Source organism: Perca flavescens, chromosome 10, assembly GCF_004354835.1.
Source record: "Perca flavescens isolate YP-PL-M2 chromosome 10, PFLA_1.0, whole genome shotgun sequence".
NCBI lineage: Eukaryota > Metazoa > Chordata > Actinopteri > Perciformes > Percidae > Perca > Perca flavescens.
The window spans coordinates 35,742,328-35,763,717 of record NC_041340.1 but is presented as its reverse complement, the minus strand read 5'-3'; the positions used below and the strand labels follow the sequence as shown (position 1 = coordinate 35,763,717).

The following is a 21,390-nucleotide window of genomic DNA, read 5'->3' as shown; positions in this document are numbered from 1 at the left end:
ACACTGTACATTTAAAACATTTTTCTTAAATGCTCAAAGTTGCTTTATGTGACAAATTACATCAATTAAAAAACCTAGGAAACACAATTCAATACAATACTAGCAAGTATAATCAGTACAGTATATTAGTATGTTACAAGACTGTAACTATAACATGAATATCACAGAAAAAGTAACACTAGCCTTAGCTCGTTAGTGCCGTACTAACTGCGTATTGTATTTAGTGTTTTTTGTTGAATGGTAATTTATGTATTTAAAAGGACTGTCACATATTTGATTGGAAATTAAATCTACGGAAATAAACAAGACAAAGTACAGTACAGATACTAGTACTACTAATAGTACTATTAAAATAATCAAATAATGCATTCAAGGTTGCCAGCCTGTCCTTAGGACTCCAGCTGCTTCACATTTGATCAATTCCAAAACCAAAAGATCATTTTTCAGCTGATGACATGCTTGCTTCCTGATGACTATAATTTAATCAAGACTTTGTGGAGACCCACTTTTAAATGAATGGGCCTACCGGGAACAAGCTCAGGACCCCAGGGTCCCAGGAGAGGGTCAGAGGACCATTGGGAATGGTTTTGGCACCAGGGCCTATCATCTCATGATCATTAATTTACCATCATGCAACACAAGTGATCGAATACTTGTGCTGCTGTGAATGATTTCAGGGTAACCTTAATGTGTGCAATAATGACTGCTAGCAAAGACATGTTGTCCAACGGTAAATTCATATGTTTTTTTGCTAAAATGTTGGTGTATTGTGTTAATAGAAAAGAATCATACGGAGAGAATGAGAGAGAGGAAACAAGCAGGTCATTAAGGTTAGCATATGCTTGTTAGTGCAGGATAGTATACTTTATGTGCCACTGAATAGATATGACTCACCACCAAGAGAGGGCTGGTGTTAGCGTGTGTGTGTGTGTGTGTGTGTGTGTGTGTGTGTGTGTGTGTGTGTGTGTGTGTGTGTGTGTGTGTGTGTGTGTGTGTGTGTGTGCGCATGCGTGCGTGCGTGCGTGCGTGTGTGTGTGTGTTTGCATGCTTCGTGTTTTAAGCACAGTCTGTCAGTAGCTTGTAATTGGTCTGGCCAATGCTGTGTCATGCACCTACTCACAGGGATACGTGTTTGCGTGCATGTGTGGATGCAAGTGAGAATGTGTGTGTGTGTGTGTGTGTGTGTGTGTGTGTGTGTGTTTTGTCCAGAATAAACTGCTATTTAGACTTAGGCGTGTCTGAGGAGATGGGGATATTAGGATGAGTTAGAATAAATCGTGAGATTGCTACCCTGCATACAAATGCACTCCTGTGTGCTTGTGTGTGTGTGTGTGTGTGTGTGTGTGTGTGTGTGAAAAAAGGGGGGCATGAGTGTCATTCTCATAATCCGTGAAGCTGGCAGCCATGCAATGACACTGATCATCTTCACTCTCCTTTGTCTCCTCTACCTGACATACACGCACACAAACAACGTGTGTGATACTGTGAACACCCCAACCTATCCTGCAAACACAAATAGTCTCCCTCTGAGAGGACAAAGACACACACTGTAAGATGAAGGAAGTTTTGTGAGTGAGTCAGGATTAAAGCCTTGAAGGTGATTTTAGTGCCACGAATAGGCCTTTTTCACAGCAGCAGCAGTTTAACATTTCACAGTAAGAAAAGCACAGGTGGTAATAATAAAATGAATGATGGCTGAATTCCATTTAGTTGCTTCAGTTTCATTAGTATTGTGCATGCTGGCTCACTGTCAGACTGAATTACTGGGACACTTGAATAGAAAGGAGCCATTGCTAATGTTATTGGTAACACTTGTGCTTTTCCTACTGTGACAAGTCAAAATATCTGCTGTGAAAAGGCCAATTAAGAAATGACATGAAAAAATAAAGTACCTAAACTCTGCCTCCAACATTGAGAATAAGAAAGATAAAAATTCACCAGGAATTACTTTTAGTTCAGTTAAAATGCTTCTACTCCACTACATTTCAGAGAGAAATGTTTTTGCAGAATAAGTACTTTTACTTTTAATACATAAATTCTGCTGATATTACTTTTACTTTTACCTTAGTAGGTCTTTGAATACAGAACCTCTACTTTTAATGGATTATTTTTACATTGTTGTTTTTTTTCTGAAGGTGGGACTTTGAATGGATTATGCATTTTGTTTATTTAATTGTTTATTATTGTTATTACTTCTACTGTGATTTTTTGTTTTCATTTTTGTCCTGATCCAATTGCTGTTTATTGCACTAGATCCATCTTGTTGAGGGTTAGGGTCAATTCAGTACTTATTAATTGTTGTTATTTCAGTTGCCTTTCAAGGATAAGGCCGGCTGAATTGTATAATTGTCTTATTGTTAACAAAACCCTTTAAAAGACCAACAAGCAACACATTAGTCCATATTTTATTCTGACTGAAAATGTAAATAGTGTGTGTTATGTGTCACATATACAGTATATACTATAAATGTCATAAAAAAGGGGCTCAGCAATTACCTAAAACATTTGTGACCTGTAATTTATAGCAAACATTACTTAAAAAGGTGTAAATAGTGCATTTAAACCTGGAGACTATTATATGTTGATGGTAATGAAGGAACATGACATGCAGTGCAACAGTGTGGCTCATTCATGTGTTTCTAATAGTGTTTGGACAATAATGGAGCTCTATGGCACAGAGGAATAAGATACAGATTTAAAAAACCCAGTTAACAGACTCTGTACATACAGGCAAAGCATCGGGCGGTTGGTCTAGGCGCAGGGTGGAGGACAGCATGGAGGGGCTGATAGGAAAGCTAGGGCTGCTGGGATTGCGGCTCTTGCGCCGAGAGCGTCTGGTGGAATCCCGCCGACTCTCTCTGCCCGGACCCTCGGGCTCCTCCTCAATCACAAGGATCTTGTCGTCGCTAAGGTAACGCAGCAGGGAGTTGTCTGAATCTGTGGGGACGAGGAGGGTAGAGGCATAGAGCAGTTAGAGGATGGACAGGCTCGGAACTCATCTGAACGGATGACAGAGGGAGGAAAACCACAGCGATGGTTGGGGAGGGATAGCGTTGTAGAGTCGAGGGAGAACCCCAGAGTAGAAACGGATGGGAGTGAATAGATCCTTACAGATAAAAACCCAACAAAAAGGGATAAAAGTGCCTCAGAGCTGTCGTATCTGATATAGATCCACAGCCGGGGACATACAGCTAATCTGTTTGCAATGATTACGCTGATTTGGTGGGCACTAATGCTAAATCTCGTCAGTCACAGAAAGTTTTATTCCGCTTCAGAAGATCTGAATAGAAAAAGCTTCTCACCTGATTTGTTTATTATCCATATACTTAAATGTGAAAAAAAAACTAAAAAGTGACTGAGAGAAAGAGATGAAGGAGAAAGGCAGAGCCCAGACAGCACTATTGTGCTTTAATGTTATTCATGGACTTTCTGATGGTAGAGTGGAGGATCGTCGGTCGAATACAGATCGAGTCTTGCCGCAAAACGGTGAAGCTGGTTAGAATTGGTCACATAGAAATACCCTAATTTCCAGAGCAGCACTATAAATGCAATTTCCTTGCATTTATATTTACTTGTCGCTCTGTCAGATACATACCTGGCAGATATGTATCCTCACACAACCACACCACCATGGATAACCAGAGGATGAGCTGAAATGTGTTGAGCTGAGTATGGAGCAAAGCGCAGCACCGGTCCTACCCGTTTGTGTTCAGTGTGTGAGGGGCTGTGTTTTTGCGCGTGTGTGTGTGTGTGTGTGTGTGTGTACCTCGGCTCCCTCTCTTGCCCATGCTGGGTTCCTTGGCCTCGGCCATCCAGTTATATTCGGGAGGCATGGAAACAGGCCTGAGGTCACCTGGAACGACCAATCAGCAATCAGAGATTCGTCTACGGGGGAGGGAGTGGGGGTGTCGCGGGAGACAGCTGGAGGGGTGGACAGGTGAGACAAAGTGTGTGCAGGTGAGGGGGGAAGGAACGGGAGACTCTCAAGGGGACTGCTGTGACATGCAAGGCATGGGTCACACAGCCTTAATTCCAGGTTGTAATATCAAGTTAGTTTTTTTTTCACAGGTAGTAAATTCCCCCACAACAGGGGTAGCTGAACTAGCAGTAGTGCTAGCGAGGTAATCTGCTAGCATGTTTACTGTTTGCTGATTACCGCCGGTGAGCTATTATCTTATGGCTTGTCTAAATAGGAGGTGTTTCAACTGTGTTTTTCGGCAAATATTATGCCTATATTGATCCTATTTTTGATCCTCGTTTCCCCCCACTAACTCCTGAGAGAAATATCTGGTTCTTTAGCAGCTAAATCCTCTATGTTTACCAGCTAGTTGCAACTTTGTCTTTCTGCTGTTAGTTGCTGGGCAGGTAGTGTACTTTCAGCTTATGAGAGGATTTTTTTGATGAAAACAGCTGCCTGCTGCTGCTGAAAACAGTGTCAATGAGATAATGAGGGCAGTGTTTGCTCTCATTATCTAATTATGCAGAATTTTTTTTTCATAACACATTGTCACAGACATCGTTAATACAACAAACACTGATTAGCGTGTCTTAAATGTTGTTTTCTAAATCTGAGTAACTATTAGGGACGGGCATGAGTACTCGAGTACTTAATTTGGACGTCAGTATTTTTTCAGCGAATCAAGTTGCTTTGTAACTGTCAAGATCTTAATACAATGTGCTACTTTGACAAGTGGCTCATGCCAGCCACCAAGCTAACACGTACGGTAACGTTATAGCCTTACAACAACGCTCATCACGCTCTTAAAGTTCTTTTTATTATGATTGTTTTGACTGCGGATAACAGCGCTGGGCTAACCCAGACTAAATTCACCACATAACGTTAGCTACAGTAGCAGTATGAGTAGTAGACTCATCTAATGGTGTGTTAGCAAGTTAACGTTACATTAGCTAAAATTACTTGCAGCTATTTCATTAGAATTAAATGACAAGACGTGAATAAATGTGACTAAATGTAACGTGAATACAATGTTAATACATTAACTCGTCAGTGAACATTATTATTTTTGCCTGAGTCACTGGCAGATACATTTCTCATTACTCATGATCCCATGCTACTTCAAGATGTCATCAAAAACTAATTTCGGACACTATTCTTTTTTTTTGTGAGTACTTATAAATGGAAATTACTTTAAATGCACATCCCTTGTAAATATCTATCTATATCTATTTTCATTTCTAACTTTCAAGTCCACTCCGTTGACCACCTTCAAGTGGCCTATAGCTAGCACAGCGACCATAAAATAATCTTCAGATACTTCCGTCGATCACATGACCCTCAGCTTTCACATCATAGGCCCCTTAAGAGTCTCCCAAGAAGGTACAGGATGTCTAAGAAGTTGTCTTGAACAAGGGTGACATAGGTGATGGGGCAGACAGGGAGCTGGACACAGTGTTTTTGGACTGACCCTTCGGCATGTGATCAGTGTTTTTGGGGCGTGCGTACGCGAGGTGAAGACACAAAGAAGCAGAGCCATGAAGTGACTGATGAACACATAAGGAGGAGTTCTGAGAAAAAGGTGAGAAATCTGGTGAGAGAGAGAGCATGCTGTTCTACAAAGCAAACACAGGGCCAGTAGCCATCACTGCCCCGTTCACGCTGTCGAATCGCGCTCGCTCCATCTTACCATGGGTGGGGGTCTTGTCCCGCCGGCGAACCCCTGTATTACGGACCCTGTCGTAGTCGGACCCCGGGGGTCCGTCTCCCTCCAGCAGGGAGAAGTACTGACCGCTGTCCTGGTCCAGGTAGTAGCTGACTGCCTCTGAACCTTTGGAGCCGGACTGTGAGCTTACGCTGTAGCGGCTGATGTCGTCGCATGACATCAGACCCAGCTCCTCCCTGGGGAGAGCACAGTTGTCGTCATCCTCACATCATCAGCACCACCACCCCCAGTGTCATAAGTAGGGTTGGGTATCGTTTGGATTTTTACAATTCCAATGCCAAACCGGTACTTTTAAAACGATTCCGATTCCTAAACCAATTCTTGAAAGATGTAATATGTTTACTAGCGATCACGTGCAGTGAACGGTTACTATGCTTTTATGTCCGTTTTGGTGAGCCCAGAGGGAAAATATGGCATTTTAAAAGTAGCCTACATTTACGGTAGACTACACAGAAAGTGTGATATTTTTACGTCCGCTTCGTAGCAACAGATATAAATAAAATAAATAATAAATATTTCAGTCGACACATTAAGTGGAACCGAAATGAGGAACCGAAATTAGTGTTCTAAGCCGATCCGAATACTACCGGTTGCGTAGGAACCGGGTTTCGGTACCCAACCTTAAGTCTTAAGTAGGATCATAACAATCAACGTAAACAACCATCATTAAATATCTTTGTGTGCAAGTGTTGCTCACCTGGTGCTGTAGAGTCCAGAGACAGGAGAGAGGATATAGACGTCCTGCATGCTGGGGGCGTCCATCTTGGACATGCCCAAAGTTCCACCAGGTGTAGGGGAGGTGCTGGTGGGGCTGGTGGGGATCGGCTGAAGGGAGAAAGAGGAGAGGAAGAGGGAGAGAATGACTTGCACCTCTTCATTGAGTTTTAATTGTAAGGATGGTCTGGGAGCACAACCTGCAGAGAGTGAACATCAGATCTTTTCCTGGCTCACAGTCAAACAAACAAGCACACAGTTTACAGTGTTATGAAGGAAGGGATCCTTTTATTTGTGTTATCTTCCTCGTACTGCAGCCCGCGCGCGTTTTAACCCAGAATCACAAACAAGAGTTATTTCCACACAGCTGCCATGTTGTGTATGTTGTCCTTTTTTTATATCTATTTGACTGTGCAGCCTCTCCCACGTTTAATCGCTTCACTATTCTGTCATTTTGTCTTCACTCGCACCGGGCTCTGCATGTCTGTTCCCATGACAACCCCTACTCTCCTCTCCTCTCTTCGCTCTTCCTCACTCCCCACCTTTCTCCTGTGCTACGATAGAAGGAGAGGGCAGAGGAAAGCTGGCGTGGCCACAGCTTGACTCAAGGACACGTAGACTCATTTGTCATCAGGTGCCTTGTTTCTGATGTCATGGAAACTCAGTCCAAATTTCAAGTGAAAATAAATTTGTTCTCAGGCGGAACAGCTGGGGTGACAAATATGCAGCTCATTTCGACAATTACTCCCTGAGGAAGAGATTTCCAGATCTTTTTTTTTTTTTAAACGTGGTGTTTTACTTTATGTCTGAAGCGGGCGCTCCATTTTCGAGAGGAGACACGAGTGTGGACAGAATTGATAAACAGACAGAGAGGCCGAGCGACGGCGAGGCAGGCAGCGTTCTCATTAAGGAAGCCCAGCGTTTCATCATTTCATCAGCAGTGCATTAGGCAAATTCATTTCATATTCCAAACTTTCCATCCTCCTCCTCCCCCTCTCCTCCACGCGCTCACTCCCTCCATCCCCAGGCCCTGTCTCTATCTTCATCTCTTCCTCTCTCACAGCCTTCCCTCTTATGAAGGAAGCTTACAGTAAGACGGCTTCACAATAAATAATGAAGACAGAGTGAAAAAAGAAGGACGTGAGAGAGCGAGGAGAGAGCAAAGGAAATAGGACAAAGAGAGAGAGTCAGAGAGAAAGACTGCAGGAGAGAAAGAGAGGCGGGGGAGCTGTGCAGTGTGGTGACTGGAGCTGAGAGTGAAAACAGTAATTTAGTGATTACAGCCCACTGCTGCCTGCATGGAAGAGAGGGTGGCGGTCTAGAAATGGAGAGAGATGGGACCTCCACAGCAGGCGAAATTCCAGTCTGTTAAAACAGCACTTAAACCATCTGACCCCCGCTGCGTCCACTCCAAACTAATAAAAAACCTCTCCAGATCAATATTCCCCCACACAAACACACACACACACACACACACACACTTATATGCGTAACAACATATTATTTTGACTAAAAGTTTGAGAACAAAAGAAAAGTTGGATAATAAACGGAACTGATTACATTTTTAACCATCAATCTTTAATTGGCCTTTTCACAGCAGACATTTTGACTTGTCACAGTAGGAAAAGCACAGATGTTATAATAACATTACTGTAACAATGGCTCCGTTCTGTTCAAGTGTCCAAGTCAGCCAGCCAGCATGCACAACACCTGGACCCTGAAACTGAAGCAGCTAAATGGAATTCAGCCATCAATCATTTTATGATTTACAACTGTACTTCTCCTACTGTGACATGTCAAGATGTCTTCAGGGAAAAAAGGCCTGCTCAATCTTAGCTTAGTCTGAATTAGAGCCTGACCAACTGTAGATTTTTTTAGGCTGACAATATCAATCAATTATATATATTTTTCTGTTTTTTTTTTTTAATAAAGTCCAAAAATAAACAAACAGGTTTTTGATAATGACACATTAGGTAAGGACATTAAAGAAATGCATCTGAGATATGGAGGAAGTGGGACATTTAACAGTTGAAACAAACAAAATAATGTAAATTGCAAAGTCTCCAATAAACTGCAATATCTTGTTACTTAATTGCACAACATGTAGTCTGATACTGATAAGGCAAGCTGATATAATGAACATAAAATTATAAGCTGTTATACTGGCCCAGTCAATTTAAGGTTTCATCTGAATCCTATATAATTAAATTGAGAATAGCTACAACAATCGGTGACAACTAACCAGATGTTCAACCAACTAATTAGCCTCAAAGTCCAGAATATTTTACTGGTCAGGATGTTATGAATCTAGACAAATATGTCAAAAGTATGCCTGCATGGGGAAATAAATGTCATGTACTGATGTATTAAAGGAACAGTCTAACATGCTGGGAAATAGGCTCATTTACTTTCTTCCCGAGAGTTAGGTGAGAAGATTGATATCACTCAAAGCTCTAACACGTTATATCTCACTTGTTTAATCCATCCAAAAACAAAGGTGTAAAAACGTTGTGGTTTTATGTGTTATGTGGTCACTCTGAGGTTGCCAGGCAACCAGATTCTAGGCTAGCTGTTTTCCCTCTGTTTGCAGTCTTACGATTCCGATGCCGAACCGGTACTTTTAAAACGATTCCGATTCCTAAACGATTCTTAAACCGATTCTTGAAAAACTGAAAAATGACAAAAGAAAGGCTTTTTATGGAGTTTTTTTTTTTTAAATTGAAAATTATTTCAATTATTTCATTGAAAATTATTTCAATTTAACAATATAGTAGCGTTTAAATATTATAACTAAACCTAAGTCACCTAACACATAACTACAATAATTTAACAAATAACACTTACACTATTAACAAGTAACAACAAAATAAATGTTGAGTTGGTATGCCAACCAGCTTCAAACTTTAGCAGTTCTTTAGCAGAAAAATGACCATATTTGCCTTCTCTGGCAAGATAGGACACCTCTCCTGACTTATGGCATGTCCTGCACAGGAGAAACCTCTCTCAGACGGTGTCCAAGAGGTCTGTACACACCCAGGTAGAAGTTTAAAAGGGCAGACAATTTGGGGAGGCTGTCCTGCCTCCCCCACCACCAGGCTACAGGGTCTTGTCCTGAACGATAGACTAGCAGAGTAAGTGTAATGTTTACTAGCGATCACGTGCAGTCAGTGAATAGTTAATATGCTTTTACGTCCGTTTTGGTGAGCCCAGAGGAAAATATGCCATTTTAAAAGTAGCCTACATTTACGGTAGCTAGCTAACGGTAGACTACAGAGAAAGTGTGATATTTTTACGTCCGTTTCAGAGCGTGTACAAAAAGCCGTCTATCGGCGGGGATTGTAGAGTAGCATGTCGGGGGAATAGCGCGGACACGCGCTTCACACCGCGAGCGGGCACGTGCGCCACACGCCAGAAAAGGGAGAAAGAAAAAAAGAGTCTGCCGGAAGGGAAAATATTTCAGTCGGAACCGAAATGAGGAACCAAAATTCGCGTTCTAATCCGGTCCGAATACTACCGTTTGCGTATGAACCGGTACCATAGTGGAACCGGGTTTCGGTACCCAACCCTAAAGGCAAGTAGCTTCATATTTACCGCAAGGGCGTATCTTTAGTTTGAGAAGTGTGTGCATGTTTTCTATTTGAATCCCATTTCCTGCATTTCTACATAAGTTTAGGGACTATGGTGATATAACATTCAGGAAGTAATTAAGTTGATCATAATGATAAATTCTTCCAGAAACAATAGTACTAAACTAAGAAAAATATGTCTTACTTTCTTTATTGTTTACAATAGGGGCTGATCACCGAGACTTATAAATAAAATGATATCAAACAAATTTGAAAGTGGGGGGTACAGAAACTGGATTTTGAAAAGTGGAGGGGACATGTCCCCCCTGTCCCCAGTGGAAATCACACCCTAGCTTTACTTCAACAGGGGGTCCGGGACCCCTAGGGGGTCCAGGGAGACACTGCGGGGGGGCCTGACAGTTTTTAAAAAAATTAAAAAGTCTTAACATGAATCCAACATATTATTAGCAAATATAAATCCCCACTGATGATAGGCTTACTGGTCTATAGGCAAGGTGTCACTAAGGCCGGCTACACACTGGCTGTGTGGCGTGAGCGTGTCAGCTGCATGGCGTGTCCGTTTCTATTTCGGCTCTCGTGTCAACAGGTTAGAGCTTACACACTGCCTGCGTGACACGCTCGTCTCAGGCGAGGCTCGAGCCGCGCCGAAAACGCGTGCCTGCTAGAAATAGAACCAACGCCTATTTTTCACCTATTTTTCAAGATGTTTATATTTAATTTTCACACAAATACATTTCATAAATTACATTTTGGATGTTTGAAAGTCTCTAGGTTTTGACATAAATGTAATTTTAAAAAATTATAATAAATAATTATTGATTTTCAAATATTGCACCCGTCAATACAGAACGAAATATTCTGGAGCCTATTTTGCCGTCAATACTGCCGACGTCTTTTCTGTAATCAGATCAGTATATATTTATGTTTTCATGAAGTATACTACTGCATTTTATCAATGGGAAACATCCATGTGTCCAGACAAGGCTAGCAGCAGCAGCAGCGCCGCGTCAGACTAACCTGACTCCGCCAGATGGATTGCTTCGCATTTGCTCGGCATATCCATCTGGGAACTTTCCGTTGGAGAACTTTTGGGAAGGGGCGGAAATACTGGTTATTTGATTGGATGAACCATCTGTCTATCACCTATGTTGGTGATAGACGGGCCAAATCAACCAATCAGATCCACGAAGCGTATGAAAATACAACCACAAGCCCGCCCCTGCTGCTGCAGGCAAAGCATAGCTCGTTAGCTCAGCATGCAAGCAACATGTCGGTAAAGGAGATTTGCCGTTTGTGTAACGAGAATTTAGGAATAAAAGACACCATTTCAGGTTCCAGGACCATATTCCAAAAGAAGGATCCAAGAGAAAAAAAGCATTAGCGAGCGGCTAACAGAATTAAAATACATAAATAAAATAAAATACTGGTTAGCTGATTGGATAAACCATCTGTCTATCACCACCTAACCCACCTCAAAACCAACGCTGATTGGCCCGGTCGTTTGGCTAACGGCTCCAAATTTTCTCTGCCTCAAGATGCCAGACTGATCTGCGAGTGGAAAACTGGAGCTCGCCAGATCAGGAGGGTCTCACCAGGCTAGCATCAGACACCTTTCTGGTGGGAAAGACAGAAAACACCACGCAGCCGCCACGCAGCTGACACGCAACAGAAACGCCACGCTCACGCCACGCAGGCAGCGTGTAGCCGGCCTAAGATAGCCATCCACAGATACAGTTCATCCTAAGGATTCACTGTGCCGTATGTATGTTTTAAAATTTAAAATTGAATTTATAAAATCATGCCAACAATTATAAGGCTTTTTTTTTTATGTATAAAGGCTTTAGGCTGCCCTACACGTTATTGTAGGTCCAGTTTAATATGCAACATTTTATACAATATATGTAGTAGGGGTTCCTGCTCATCTCTCTTTCAATTAAGGGGTCCTTTGTTTAAAAAACATTGAAGACCCCTGGTATAGAAAGTATTTAACTTTCTATTCGAAAGCATATATGCGTATTTCCCAAATTGTCACCAACCTTGGAAACAGCAGTTTACAAAACAATGTCACCTTAAGGTCCATTTAATAGCTGTCATTCAGCTTTTGGTCATTTCACCTGATCTTCATCAGCAGATGGAGTTTGTTTTCATGGAACTGTAGATGTCCAAATTTCTATTTGTTTCTGACGCGTTAAGGACTTCTCGTCCATGTTGGCTTAAAAGTTGAGCCTCAAACTTCTGATGAAGATCCTGGGATCTGATCTGCTGGAGAACAGCTAGCTACTAAATGGACCTTCAGGTGAGATTTTAACAGTTATTATTACAATTTCTGTTATGGAGTAATTTATCGTAATAAAGATTTAAGAATGGCAGAGATTTTCAGTTGCATTAGCCAAGTAGACCAAAATAATGTACAGTAATGTCAAAGAAGCTAAAACCCCCTCACCCATTCAGCTGGCCCATCAATTATACATACCAATACATGCTGCCTAAAATAGCAGGCATTTTCAAAGAGTAATTATTTATGTATCTAAACATATAACAGATTTATGAAAGCAGGGTCATGGACAATGTGTGGCACACGTGTGACTGGTGAAGTGACCTGTGATGTGGATGCTGACGTGGCGTTAAATCACGCATGAAATCCCTTATAGCACATTTTGCAGCAGCGCAGCAGACACAGTAATCCTCAAGTTATTTGTTAAAATCATTGCCAGCCTCATTGTAATTACAGTGAATCATTAAAATACTTTTACTCCATCCTGATGTAGATACACCCACACAGAAAGAAAGAAAGAGAGAGAGATGTGCCATTATTTAGTAGAATAAAGGAGGTTGCCATGAAGGGATTTGGGACTGGAATCACATGATGATTTGCAGAGATAAATTGTTTCCTTTGTGGATTCAGTTATAATCCGGCTGAACGTTTGCCACATTTGGGCTAAACTTCACAGCCGTGCAATTCATCCTCTAAAACCGTGCTTAGAGGTATGAGTGTGCATGTGTTTGTACGTGTGTTTGTTTTGGAGAGCAGTGTACGTACAGTATGTATCTAAACCGAGCTTACAGAGTGCAGTGACCCAGTTCCTTCCCCTCTCAGAGGAGCAACTCGACTGCTAACGAAAAACATCTCTCTGGGTGCATGCGCAAACATGCGCAGAAACACACTTGCTTTGACTCGTACAGATGGGCAAGCGTGCATACGGCCACACACACACACACACACACACACACACACACACACACACACACACACACACACACACAAACACACACACACACACACAGAGGCTGTTTAGCAGCATATTTTGGATTCAGTGCATTATCTCCAGTATTTGCTGAGTAGCGGCTCTTGTTTCACAGCCAGTGGAGCTGCCTGTAGTTGCTTATGAATAATTAAGAGCTCCAGTCTTTCTGAGAGAGAACAAATCTAAAACACTCCTTTCTTCTCCTCTCCCACAGATATCTCTGCGCTCTGATCTGGGCACTCACGGCGCGTTTGTGTCTTAGCAGCCCATCAGGGTAGAATTCCCACAATCCTCTGCTGTTGCAGCAAATATAACAATACGCTTGTGGTAACAACTTAGAGCGATGAGCTAAAAGGCAGCAACCGTGTTAGAGATGGCGATGAAGTGGGCCTTATGGTTATTACAGGGTTCTGATGGTTTTTAGGCCATTACTAAAACCATAAAACACTAATGGAATGTGTAAGTCTCTCATGTGAACATGTATACAGTACTATATACTGCAATCATATGCTCACAGACAGGGGTGTCAAACTCTATCTTACTAAGGGTCACTCTGGAAAACGACAATCACATCAAGGGCCAGGCATGTATAGTTTGACATGCTTTGATTTAATCAAAAAGTCAAATATCTTTGACTGTATTACTGTATGTCTCATATAACATTCTCACTTACAGTTTGGTCAACATAAACCCCTAAAAAAAGTCAGCAAAAAAGTTCCTTAGCCATCACTGAATTTAGCAAATCAAGCAAAACAATGATTACATTTTTAAAAGCAGGCTACCGCACATGAAAACTCTCTGGTTCTGTGGGAATTTCTGAGGCTCAAAGTCTGCAAATCTGCCAAATTCTGCTTTGCGTTGTAATTGCAGTTTGAAAAAACGTTTCCCGTCTTTTTGGTTTGGTGCATATAACAAGGCTTGGCAAAATTTATTGTGAACCGAAATTGATTTGCAGGCCGGATCAAAATTTACGAGGGGCCTTGAGTTTGACACGTGCTCACAGACATGATGCTCCACAAGCACCCAGACCAGCCCTCGCCTCACCCCTCTGTCTCAACACAACTCGTTCTCTCTGTGCGCCAACATTTGAGTGACTTTTCTGGGCTCTGAATGAGTGACAGATTGACAAAGTATTTGCCCTTAAGTGAAATGTGTTCACTCGCTCTGAGCTGTAAGCCTTCAAACAAGCATTCCACCTTTTAGAGCTACTGTACTTTACACATGTAGTCTCTTTCGAAAAAGGAGATGTTTGGGGCAAAGGTTGAATGAATCAGGACAAAGTCTCATCCAATATGAATATGAATGTGAATGGGAGTTGGGTAGCACCTTTCAGTGAACTTGTATTGCCCTGTGCTAGCTCCTGAGCAGGGAGTTTGGGCCATATTATACCATTTAAGTCATTCACACATCCACAAAGTGCAAATATAAGATAATTAGCTATTTTCACCCCCTTTATTATCTCAATATATCTCTATCTAAAGAAATATGCTTTTGGTATGCATAAATTGTCTTCAGATGGAGGTTTAGCTACACATTTGTAAATGGCTTTGAACTGTACCAGCAGTACGGCAGGCTGTAAAAAAAAAGATTTGTTGAAACACTCAACAGGAGGATTAATGCGAGGTCACAAAGTGAAGAAGTTTCCTTTGAAAATATTTGTTTAAAATGCCAGTAGGAGAATGCAGAGTGTGGGCAGTAAAAACAGAGCTGAGAGTGAGTCAAAGATAAAGCCAGAGGTACAAATCCCTCACCGTAAGTACAAGAAGTGTGCAGATATACATGTACTGTTTGTAAGAGTGGTCACATTTCAGTTTCACACTTCTTTCTTAAAACTCCAAATAGAGTGGTTGTAGAGCAGCATGTCATTGAGTCAGTTCAGCACTTCTCAGGTCAGGACGTGGCTTGTTACGATACTGCAGTGATGGCGTCCATATGTGACTGGTGGTTACCTGCAGGCCCAGCGGCTTCCAGCGCACGTTCCTGAGCAGAGCCGGCGTGGAGCTCAGGGTGTTCTGAGGTCTTTTCTTCAACGTGAGGATGACTCCGCATGGGTCCTCTCTCAGAGCGTTGACCAGGTTCTTCAGCTGCCAGCCCACCTAAGGAGCACACACACACACACACACACACACACACACACAGGGCTACCGAAACAACTGCCGCAAACCACTACACACACACATGCTGTACACAATGCACCAAATCTGCTGAGGTAAACCACCACGCACAGATATAAAGCTTTAAAAACTGTTGCTGCAAACCACCACGCGCAGGTCCTGATACCACCACATGCTACTAGTCATGTATGTTATCGTTTTATTAGACAGATGATAGGAAATGAGGGAGAGAGAGATCCAACAAAGGTCCCCAAACGACGGATGTTGCAGTCCATGGTCAGTGTCTTGACGCCTTAACCTCGGGGAGCCCCCAGGTCCTACTATAATATGCGTACAATGGCCATAAACCGTTTATACTGTATATCATTTATATTTTCAGGCCTGTGACTTTTGGTAAAGTACTTTACATGTTCACTTAGCTCCTGAACAGTGGGAGATAGAGTCACTTTTTATTCCTGAAAAAAGGTGCCTAAGATCATTATTGGCCATCTTCACCAAATCAAGTGCAAAAGGTAAAGTTATGCTTATCTTATTTGATTTTTTTTTTTACAATTGCTTGCAAAATTCTTTTAAATGTGGCCAATCTGACATGCAATTAGTTGGCAGTTTATTAGGCAATTAAATAAATGCAGTCTAATACAACAGATTTTAGTTTAGTTTTGTTTTTAGATGTGTTGATTCAACTTCATGGTCATTGAAATTTTGCATAATTTGTCTCTTTTAAAGCTCTATTATTCCCACAGGTGATGTACTGTAGGTAATGTCCATAAAATGTATGGCTGCCATCAGAAAATGTGCATAATTGTCCATATTTCTTTTACAGTACAAACAACGGCAGAGAAAAACTACTCGGGATCCAAAGATCAAGGCAAAAATAAACATAAAATATGTGTATTTTGATTTGGATCCAAATGGAGATTTTAAAAATCTAAACATTACTAACCTAACAGGTTTAGAGGCTTGTGCAGCCTTGGCAGTAAGGTAAACGTTCTCTCTCTAATTTCAATATGGTTCATGTGATATCCAGGCTACTGCTACTACAACAGACACAACTAACTGCTGCATAAAAATCACCATTCACCATCTTGCCTCAGACACACTGCTTTTGTACTACTTAACTTGTTTTACTAAAGCTTCACCAAATAGGTTATTGCAAAACATATAAAGATAAAGGACGGCTTAGCCAGTATGGTTTAGTTCTAAGGAAGAAAGAGAGTGCTGACTGCAGTGTTTCCTCGTGGTTCCGGCCAGCCTGTCTCCAGAGCTCGGAGCACTCGTCAGGCCATTGATTGGCTACACTGGTCTCAGCTACTGGAAGGGTCCGCAGAGGCCACCACACACACACCCACACACACACACACACACAGAACTGCTCTGACCTTATTCCTGATGATGATGACCAGTCTGTTTCAGCCTTTCGCGGCTCGTTTCCTGTTCTCTTTGGCCCAGTTTAGAACTCCGGGTTCAGCCAGCGTTCACCAACAACAAGAGTTTTGACGGAAGTAATTTACTACTGTATGTTTTGTCCTGTTCTGCCCACTAAAACAAAAGAGGGTATACTGGAACACACTTGGACTCACTGTAATTCCTAGTGACAGAAGTAGGGCTAGCTATCAAACCGAACATTCTGGAAGAAATGTGTCAGAGTATCAAAAACCTTCAAGTACAAAAATTTGGCTTTGAATCTCTGGTCAATTTTCTAATCTTCTTTGTTATTACAGTGAGCACTTTGGCTTCTTTTATTAAAGGAAGAGTTCACAATTTATTGGACAATTATTTGCTAGACATACAGATGTCTGTCAAATAAGGTAACACAGACTCATACAATTGTCCAACAAAACCCAGCCTTAGACAGAGACTTCATTGACATTTTCATCCCAACGGGACATTCCTGAATTCACTGAACTGAAAGTAAACTGAACTGGACCTTGATCCTGCTAAACTTCTCAACCCTTGTTAGCTCCTCCACCACAATGGCGGACAGCACAGCAGTGTGTATTAACAGCACACACAAAGCCTATCCTAACCAGGCCAGTTTAGAACTGTTCTGTTATGCAAATACGCAGAGAGAGCCGAGGGAAACAGGGGGAGACCTACCAAAAATAATAATAGAGCATAAACTGCTGCTGGAGAGGTTTTTCAAATCCCCGAGGTCTTCATTATTTTCCCAGATGCTATTACCTCCACATAATTATGTTGCCTCTTCAAACAATCAGTTTGTTATTTGAGCAAATTCCACATTTTACCTCAAAAGAGAAGCGGAGCTAAAAACTGCAAGTTCTGTTTTGAAGTGGCTCTCAAACAGAAGCTCATGCATAAACATGTCGGCAGCGCTGTTGCTAAATACGTGGGATAGGCCTACATAATGATTCTATAATGTAATGGTATTTGTTCATTCAATATTCCCACTAATCTAATTTTTAAATATGGAGCCTCGCTAGATAAACTTATCAGCCGTGATGTTGACAGAGAGTTTGCCGGTAGTGTGTATATCCATCTTTCCTCCTCAGCAGCTTGATTTAGGATGAAAAAATTGCTATCTTGACGAGAGACTTCCCTCCGCTGTCCCCCCTTTTTCTTTTCATCATCTTCTCCCTAAGTCCCTCTTTACTTCCTCCTCCCTTTTTCGCCCCACTCTCCCAGCCTCATCACAGCATCCTCTGACTACTTCACCACCATTTCCCCCATCTCTCACAGACACATACACACACACACACACACACACACACACACACACACACACACACACACACACACCTCTGTCTCCCCCTGCTTATCTCCTCCCCCAGAGTGAGGGATCAGAGTGGTGAGGGTCTAGCTGAGGGAGTAATGAGGAGTTGGAGCTGAGAGCCTGGCAGGGTGCGATCTGCACTGTCACCCCGAGGAGGGAGAGGAAGAGAGATAACGCTCAGCTCCCTCACGTGTCAATCAACGACGCTCCCCAGCGCCTGCATGCACGCACGCTTTCGCATGAGCAGCACCTATCGAGACGTAGGAGGAAATACTCGCGGAAAGAGCACGCAAAAGCTGTCTACACACTCAGGCCTTCTTCTCCCTCCCTCAGAAATCTCAAATAAACGCTGGAACAAATTGTTGGTGCCAGAGCTGACAGCACGCTCAATCACTTGCTCTCACAAGGCACCGTTTCATTTAAAATGGCTGCCTATTTTGGCGCTTCCCTCTGGTGTGATGAGTTGAAGGCAGAAATGCAACTTATTCAAGTCTAAAAAGTGGAACATGAGTTCACGTTTCAAACCAGACGCCTCTGCCAGGGGTTTCTTACGACAATGGGAGCACATTTCGCAAAAGAGTGAGCTGAGAATCACACTGGACTGAACAAAGGTCTCGTAACAATCGTCCTATAATCTGCTCCCGCAGCAAGTCTATTTAGTCTACATAGCTGCACAGGCACAGGACAGGAAGCACCATGGCGGCGGTGGTGGTGGTGGTTGTGGTGGTAGCAGACATCATGTACCTTGATATCTCCTCAACACAGCACAGAATGGAGAACGAAAGACAGCTTGCAGTGAAACCCATGGGAACTACATGTCCCGTGACTTTTAGTGACTACAGTGTTTGGAAGCTTTTTAACTCACCACTGTCTGGTGGTTGACTTGGATCACCTCATCCCCTGCATGGATCTTCTTACACTGGTCTGCTGGAGACTGCAGAGGCAGAAATTGACGGACAGAAAAGGACACTCCATGAGAACAAATTCAAGATATATTACAGGCATGGATTCACTGCCAGCGTGGAATTTGAGACAATGAATTGGAATTGCTACTGAGTGAAACAAAAACTCACATTCTCGGTGGTTCCCGTGATAACGTGGAGTCCATCATACGTCGATTTGATATACATCCCCTAAAACACAAGCACAGGGAGGAAGGATTTAGTATAACACAGAGTACACAGGGAAATACATCGTATGTAGGTCTGACATTTGAGAATTTGACGTCTCGACTTCAGACTTGAATTGACGGGTGTGTAGTCTACATCAACAACGTTTCATTTCAGGTTTCAGATGTCTTTAATTTCGGTCGGATGTCCGTCACCTTCCACTTTCTTTGTGTTGGCGTTCTAACTATAAACTAACTAATAAATCCAGACAGCTAGCTAGACTATCTGTCCAATCTGAGTCTTCTGTTGAACGATTAAAACTACTTTTGAACGTACACATGTTCCACCAAAACAAGTTCCTTCCCAAGGCTATTTCTTTAACCCTTGTGTTGTCTTCCTGTCGACCATGCAACGTTTTGTTTTTCTGGGTCAAAATTTTAAATTTGAACTTATTTTTAACGTTTCGGTTGACTTTTCAACACTTTTGTCACCTTTTCCAATGTATTTGTCACTTTTTCCTATGGTTTTGTCGATTTGTTTCTGCGTTTTTTTTTAATGTTTTTGTTCCACGTTTTTGAAGCTTTTTCCGACATTTTTGTCACCTTTTTCAACATTCTTTTATGAATTTATAATGCTATAAAATTGAATAAAACACCCATATTCAATGAAAGTAGTGAACTGATCATTTATTTTACTTGTGAAGAGCGTTGGAGCGAACCATCCACGTTACTCTTTTTTGACAATTTGGTTGAAAGAAACCACAAATTTATGATATAGAAACTTTTTGAAAATGGGTCAAATTTGACCCAAGGACAGCAGGAGGGTCAAGAGGCACCATTGCTCTGTCGGGCCCAGGACGATTGTGATTGGTTTAAAGAAATGCTAATAAACCAGAGCAAGTTTTTCTCCCATCCCAGAATGCTGTGTGGGCTAGCCAGACCCTCCTCCGCAGTGCTCTGGAGGAAGGTCTGGCAACGTGAGACTAAGGGGTGTGTGACCTGACTTAATGATGGGTGACAAATTAAAGGCATAACAAACATGAAGCATCTTGGTATGGTGTTGGTCGACCATGCTTAGCTTCAGTGATCCTTGTCATAAATTGTTGTAAATGATCTACTTCCAAAAGATATTCCCTCATTCATCATCTGTTCTGATGATGGTGGTGGAGAACACGTCTGACATGTCGGTGCAAAATCTCCAATTAGGTTGACTTGGAAGGCTTTGTGTCTGATTCACATCAATTCTGTTCCCTTTAAACCATTCAGTGACCCTCTGTATGCTTTTGTTTTTTTTCCATAGATTTGTTCACATTTGTCCATTAATTTGTATTCATCTACACATGAATTGTCACCCTCTAAAGTCTTGACTTAAGAAATAAAAGCAAAAACATCCAAGTCTCACGTTTTGACTTGGTAAAGTCCCATAGCAATAAATAATAGCATTGCATATTGACACACCTTGAATATTTAATTTGATTATTTCTATGCATTTAAGAGACTTGGCTTCAATCATGTTAAAACACTTTTAACAGCTTTGAAAGGACAACGTTCAAATACTTATAAAATAAAGTCCAAATGCCAATTTACTTAAGAAGACTTGTGACGCTAAAACACTCCCTTGAGCTGAGGGGCAACGAATTCTCTGGTTTTTCACCACCAGCGACCCTGTTCACATTACACTCAGTTGGTCCATGGATTATATCGAAATATTTAAAAAACGCTCTGGTAGATGCATGTGCATGCTCAGGAGCGTCCTTACCAGCCCTTCACTGGGCATGATGCTGGTAAGGTGGACCACCTCCAGATGGGCGGACTGAGAGACCAGAGAGTCTGAAGACAGAGAGATGATGTGGTCGCATATCCCCGCTAAGGTCTTACACTGGAGATGGCATCGGAGGTAGAGTGTGTGAGAGAGAGAGAGAGAGAGAGAGAGAGAGAGAAAGACAAAAAGTTATTGAGATTGGTTTTGGTCCGCGAGGGATTCCGTGACCTAGCTGGAGGAGGTAAAACAGAAATCATTTCATCAGATTGTTCCACATCGCCACTTCCATCACTCCAGCACACAAACTGTTTCCTGTCACAGTCTGTCCACAGGCATGCCCACAAGACACTGCCACACACAGAACAACACATCACCGATACCAGCCAACCCCGAGGTGCCCACATGACATTTTCTAACATCTAAATTATAGAGCACAGATTTCATTTGT

At 42.1% G+C, this 21,390-nt stretch overlaps 1 protein-coding gene across 1 annotated transcript in view; it reads right to left on the bottom strand.

Annotated features, from left to right (window-relative positions):
• Window positions 1-21,390, bottom strand: part of si:ch211-26b3.4 (connector enhancer of kinase suppressor of ras 2) — a 68,729-nt gene that overhangs the window by 15,649 nt on the left and 31,690 nt on the right. Inside the window, exons 6-14 of the mRNA XM_028590047.1 lie at window positions 20,940-21,059; window positions 19,146-19,205; window positions 18,938-19,006; window positions 15,177-15,323; window positions 6,379-6,506; window positions 5,646-5,857; window positions 3,767-3,853; window positions 2,725-2,931; window positions 1,876-1,892 (exon numbers count right to left, since the gene is read on the bottom strand). Coding sequence (XP_028445848.1) covers window positions 1,876-1,892; window positions 2,725-2,931; window positions 3,767-3,853; window positions 5,646-5,857; window positions 6,379-6,506; window positions 15,177-15,323; window positions 18,938-19,006; window positions 19,146-19,205; window positions 20,940-21,059 — 1,047 coding nt within the window. The remainder of the gene's footprint in view (window positions 1-1,875; window positions 1,893-2,724; window positions 2,932-3,766; window positions 3,854-5,645; window positions 5,858-6,378; window positions 6,507-15,176; window positions 15,324-18,937; window positions 19,007-19,145; window positions 19,206-20,939; window positions 21,060-21,390) is intronic.